A 6,339-nucleotide genomic window follows, 5' to 3' on the forward strand; every position below is an offset into this window, starting at 1 on the left:
GAAGAGCACAAGTGGGAAAAAGAAGGCATCGTCTCGATCAGGAGGTAAAATAGCAGGGACTAGATCAACAAAAAAAATGAGGACTAAGTTCAAACCGAGTCTAATATGTAAAAGTCAAATCAAACATGTCAAATTGATTTTTTTTTGGACCTAGTCTACTTTTGGACCCAAACCCCTTAGCTTTTGTAGGGAAAAAACTAAAAAGTAATTAATAAATGTTTGGCTTAATTTTTTAATGGAAAAATGACCAAAAGGGATAATTATTAGGGTAATTGAATTTGAAGTCATTTGAAAAGCCATTTTGAACAGCCAAAACACTTTTTTAGTTTAATGGCTTTTTGAAAAGTCAAAATGAAAAGCAATCCCAAACACCCACTAAATATAACCACATCCCAACTAGAAAACATTAGTTAAAAAGGTGAATCATCAATCAATATACAAGATCAGTGAAACAAAAAGTTACAAAACTACAAACTGCCAAAACCCCTTGTCTAAGATTTCTTGGGCCTTCCTCTTCCTCTTTTGGCCGGTGCTGGTGTTGGTGTTGCTCCTCCCTTTGTGGCGGCTGATGGGCGGCCTTTGCCACCCCTCTGCTTCTTCCTTCCAGCTTTTTCATCATTATCATCTTTACTTTCATTACCGTTTTCCTCTTCGACTTCTGTCTCAGGTGGCTCGTCAGATTTTGTCTTCCTCTTGTTGGATTTTTCAGGTGTTGCTCCACCCTTTGTGGTGGCTGATTGGCAGCCTTTGCCGGAAGTCTTGCCACCCTTCTGCTTCTTCCTTCCACCACCCCCATTTGCTTTTTCATCACTATCATCTTCACTTTCATTACTGTTTTCCTCTTCAATTTCTGACTCAGGTGGCTCCTCAGATTTTGCCCTCCTCTTGTTGGATTTTTCAGTCTTCTTTTTAGGTTTCTTAGCAGTTGAAGGTCCTTCAATCACTGAATCAAAGGAATTCATGGTTAGGGTAAAACTTAAAGAGAGAGAATCTAAAATTATAAAATTGAATCTCATTTGTGAAATGTAAGTAAATGAGCATGCATACCTTCACTGGGATCTTTGCCATCATAAACATCAAGCTGTAGAAATAGAAAGAACAAGTCAACATGGAATTAAATAAAGTAAAACCAATAACTGAAAAACAGAAAACTGTATTTGTAATATATGTAAATACAATATATACTTTACAACTCTATTCCATACATTATTTCTCTATTCCATACAACCAACAAACTTTCATTTGCAAAAGTAAAAAAATTAAACATACTCATTGGTTATTCTCATTACTATGGAATTAACCATTCCATTCCATAGTAGAGATAAGGAATACCTTGTCAAGCCGTTTCCCTACATTTGACCTATCAACCACCACCAAGGAATGTGTTGAACCACATGCAACACTACACAAACACATATAATTAAAAAAAAATACATAATATGTTCATATGTATATATAATTATATATGTATGACTAAAATACAAACCTGATAACATGCATATCCTCAAGATCATCAACCTTTTTGGGTATCCCAGAAGATCTGAAACCCCCATATATAAAACACAACAACTTAGCAAAAACCATGAAATGATTTTTTTAAAATGAAATTATATAAATATATTATATACTTCTGCTGATTAGGCCCATATCCAAGTTCACCAGATAGAGCATTGCCCCAACTTATGCATGAAGTATCTGCACCAACAAAATAATGCATATTCCCTGAATCCATGCAACGTATATTCCAACCACTGTAACAACACAACAGATACATGAGTATTTATTTATTTACAATTAAAAACTTCAATTTTGTTCTTTTATCATTTAAAGAAAAAGGTCAAAACCTGAGATCCATGAGAGGTTTAGGGTACATCCAACAATCACCCTTGTTCTTTATTTTACCCCACATGTACATCTGCCCTGCACCTGTATCACAAAAAAAAAATGAAAAGAATTAATAAATTAAATAAATAAAAGTGTTTAAATAAAGAATTGAAAGCATACCAGCAGGAGAGGCAGAGTTTACACAACCAGCTGAAATAACCGCAGTGGGTGGTAAAGTATTATGCTTTGTGAAAACATCAACACGTCGAGGGGTAAATTCGTCTTTTTGCTCTCTATGTCCAAGCCTGTTATATTATCAAGATTGAAGATGTTGTATTACAGAATGGAATTGGAATTGGAATCTGAAAGAATTGAATGGACTGGAATTAGTCATATAATCATATTTTACCTTCCATATCCTCCATTTCCCCACCTACAATGTATTCAAGATGCAGAATTAGTCATATTTACAAAAAAAAAAAGATATATAATCATAACATAGATATATGATAAAGATAACTTACGTATAAAGATAGCCCTTTGAACCCAATGCAACTGAACACTCAACCATGTTAGAGTCAAAGCACTTACAAAGTAAAAACAAATAAATGTATAACAAAAGAAAGGTATAAAGAATCAGCAAATCTTTTAAAATTCAAAATTTAAACTACCTGTATGATTAGACCCACAAGCAACTTTGATTATTGTTTCCTCAGAAAGAGAAGCTATTGCCTTAGGCACAGGTTGAGCTTCATAAGCAAGCTTCACAGAGCTTTCCTTCATGTTGTACTACATAAAAATAAATAAACATAATCCATTAAAGATTAATGATTATAATTAAACTAAAAGAAGAAAGAAATTAACATGTTACATAAATACCTCATTATCAGTTCCATGTCCAAGTTGACCATACTGTGGATGTCCCGCAGTTCTAAAAACCAACAAAAAAACTTATTTCAACATGTTAACAAGTGTGAATCGAGGAGGGTAAAATTGACAATTTACAGTATCGAAGCGCCTTCAATGGAAGATAACCAAACAGTAAAATCAGCCCCACATGAAACATCTTTTACATCCGTTATAAGACAACGTACTGGAGATAATTCAAACTCTACATAATCAAAAACACGTGTTAGCATGAAAGAACCTTCTAGAAGCCAGAAAATAAGCACGTGATTATAAAGAAAACAGAGGAAATAACCATTTTTGGTTGACCCTGTTCCAAGTTGTCCATGCTTGTTCCAACCAAAAGAGAAAGAAAGGCCATCTTCAGTTAGAACAACAGTATGACCTAACCCACTTCCTGCTTTCACAACTTTATACCTGAAAAAGATTTGAAAATTTTCAAAATCGAAAAACAAATACAGAAATAGACTAGAATAGAAGAGTATAGTTTGCTTAAAGGGTATAAAAGGTTTCGAATCTTTGTCTTACTTAGATAAACCAGTCACAAGTGTTGGCTTCTCTCGAATGAGTTTATCACCATGTCCAAGTTGCCCCTTCTGCAAAAATAACACAGTGATTTACAGTTTAAATGTCGAAAATCATACGAGATTTCGATTTTGATGGCTATTTTGGTATATGTGAAGAAATGATATGAACTCACGTCATTTCGTCCCCATGTGTAGCAACGTCCATCGACATCCAACGCCACACAATGACTAGAAGCTGCATAAAATGTTCAAGAACAGTATAAAGTTTCGGGTTTTAACAGTGTATTTGTTGAATCATGGTCCAAAAATGAAAAATCGTTGCGCGGGACTTACCGCAGCCGGATGCAACGAAGCGGATGTCGACGCCGACGAGAGGACGAAGTCGTGTGGGAGAAACTAAGTTGCTTACCGGTGCCACGTGACGGCGGTCAACGGTGCCCCAATATGTCGTACCACAGAACAACAGTTCCCCTCCTTTCACATCGTCTTCTTTCTTCTCTGTCTCCGCCGCTACCGACGATGACATTTCCGGTCAAACAAGCAAAACGACAGTCCAACAGGTAAACCACCGAAAAACGACAGCAAAAGTAATGGCCGAAATAAATAAAAAAAAGAGGGGTTTTGCTAAAACCCTACTCGAAGAATGAGAATGTAAAGCGCGATAGGAATGAATTTAAAAAGGCGAGACAGAAAGTGAAGAAATGGGAAGCTATTTATGTTTAAATTTATAGTTCAACAGCTATTTGGTCCCTTTTCCCGATTTCATTTTGTTTCTTTGTGAGGATTAAGGAATGTACCGATTTTACCGCTAAAACATCAAAAAAAACTTCTTGTATCTTTTGTTTAACCGTGGATTTAAAATGCGCGTCGTAAGGCATTGTGTAATCGCCTCAAAAAAAAATCCAAGACGGGTTTAGTTAAATGTGGCGTAGTGTTAATGCATGCCTTATCGGGTTTGTAGCTTTGAAATTTTTTTAATTTTTTCATAGTAAGTGTTGATATACCACTTCAAAAAACTTGATATATTTTATATAATTCTATAAGTATATGATTCATTTTTTTTAATGTGTATAAAAGTGTCACGCATTGAAAAACTCTTGGCTTGTCATCGATTTATGTTTGATTTTGCCGCCACGTCACGTCTCACGCCATTTAGAACGTCATGTTTATGTATTTGTATATTTTGTGCGGGATAGATTAAGGGATCTTCATGTGTTGGTTGTGTGAAAAAAAATGTAACGGCTAACTAGCATTTGGGTGGGAGGGATAAATCCCTCCATGATCTTTCTTTTGGAAGAAAATCGTGGTGTAAGGCTATATTTATTTCTATTTTTTGTTTAATGTTTTAAAAATGATAAATGTTATTTGTATTAAAATAATAAATTTTAGAGGTTGGTAGATATATACACAGGGGTTGTCCCATAGGCCAAGGCAAGCTGGGCTTGTTGCTGTAGGCCCCATTTTATATTATTATACTAGGCGAATGTCCGCGCATTGTGCAGATTAAATTTATTATATGGATAAAATTTGACAAATATATGTTATTGAAAATTGATTTTGTCCACATTAACTATGAAGTAACAGTTTTTACACTATGTTGATATGTAAAAGTGTAACTATTTAATTTGAACGATATAATAAGATAAATATATGTTAGAATAAAATCAGTTAATGACATCTACTTAGGTCTTACTTGTGATTAAAATTAAAGAAAATTATTGATTTAGCTTTAATTTTAACTCCTGTTATGATTGATTGATTTAAAAATTACTTATTTGACTAATTTTAAATGTTTTCATTTGTTATTTAAAATATCAATGTTTATAAGGTAATGTAATGTAATATATAATTTTATCTAATTTGAAACTGATATTATTAATTAATTTTAAAACCACTTAATATTGTCAATGTGCAGCTTCATCTTCAGAATGTGTGCACACACAGGACTTCATCTCGATGCTTACACGCCAATAGGGCTTGAGTGACCTTGAACTTTTCAAGTCGACGAAAACGTGGGTCAGGGAGAATCACTGGAGGAAGTGGAGGAAGATAAGTATGATTTTCAGTTCCACCAATGCACGAATAAGGGATTGATCATTCACCTCGATCGACACGTGGAATATCATCTTCATGAGGAAAGCTTTTCCCAAAAGGATAAAGAATACCATAGTTGTCAAAACTAGACATCTACAAGGGAGAAATTTCAAGTTAGTTGATTTAATTCTTAATATAGCACCCACATGAAATATCAAGGCTAAGACCCAATACAATAATTCACAATTCAGAAGAGGGATGTCGTAATCCAATTGTAAATTATTTGAAGGTAGGTAAATGACGATTTACCAATTCCACCACAAAAACAAAATTTTAAATGAATTAGGTTTAGATGAAATTCTTAGATCTTTTGAGATTCATTAAACTTTTCAATGGCATGTTTAATCTCGATTATGCTCTCACTTTGTGACTTGGATGCCAAGGATCACAAACGAGATGTGAATAACCATGTAAATTAGCTTGGTACTCTCGATGTCATTTATCACCTAATCAATGTGTCGGTTAACCATACACGCTCCATTGATCAACGATAATTTACGAGAAACCCATTGCCAAAAATATTAGTCTCATATTAGTGTACCGGTTAACCATACACGCTCCACTAACGACCAATAAGGTGCAATGTGCAATTTCATGGGTTAGCATCAAATTTACATTTTTCCTAAAGTAACTAAGATTGGGAATTTATAAAATCATTTAGTTACTTTATAATTCGTTATACTTTTAATGAGAGTTTAAGTGTCCTATCAAACTCGTTCGGCTAACGACCCTCCACTGGTCAAAGGTACGGTGGGTAAGAGTGGATACCCAATGGCGGTCATTTTACAGGCTGCTTCCTTAAATATCCCTTATAGACCAGCTTCGTGAATGAGGCCTACTAACGGTAAGACTGACTTTTCTCTTATACATATAATATTAAACTTTTAATTTTATAATAGTACAATGGTGTATTTTAAACCTTTTAAAATACTAAGTGGTTTAATCTTTTACAAATTAATCTTTGAATTTAATTAAATATAAACCTATC

The 6,339-nt window shown here is 34.2% G+C and overlaps 1 protein-coding gene across 1 annotated transcript; it reads right to left on the reverse strand.

The window, feature by feature from the left end:
• Positions 1-376: 376 nt before the first annotated feature.
• On the reverse strand, positions 377-3,932 carry LOC145108326 (uncharacterized). Its single transcript, XM_079045343.1, has 16 exons — positions 3,591-3,932; positions 3,431-3,492; positions 3,259-3,326; positions 3,026-3,147; positions 2,830-2,935; positions 2,704-2,755; positions 2,496-2,613; positions 2,349-2,379; positions 2,234-2,257; positions 2,005-2,129; positions 1,845-1,926; positions 1,629-1,751; positions 1,487-1,540; positions 1,333-1,402; positions 1,048-1,081; positions 377-943 (listed from the first exon to the last, which is right to left on the reverse strand). The coding sequence occupies exons 1-16, from the start codon at positions 3,781-3,783 to the stop codon at positions 492-494; spliced, it is 1,716 nt and encodes a 571-aa protein (XP_078901469.1). The 5' UTR covers positions 3,784-3,932; the 3' UTR covers positions 377-491.
• Positions 3,933-6,339: the final 2,407 nt, after the last annotated feature.

This window comes from Lactuca virosa, chromosome 4 (genome assembly GCF_052849685.1).
Source record: "Lactuca virosa cultivar CGN04683 chromosome 4, Lactuca_virosa_CGN04683_v6, whole genome shotgun sequence".
Lineage (NCBI taxonomy): Eukaryota > Viridiplantae > Streptophyta > Magnoliopsida > Asterales > Asteraceae > Lactuca > Lactuca virosa.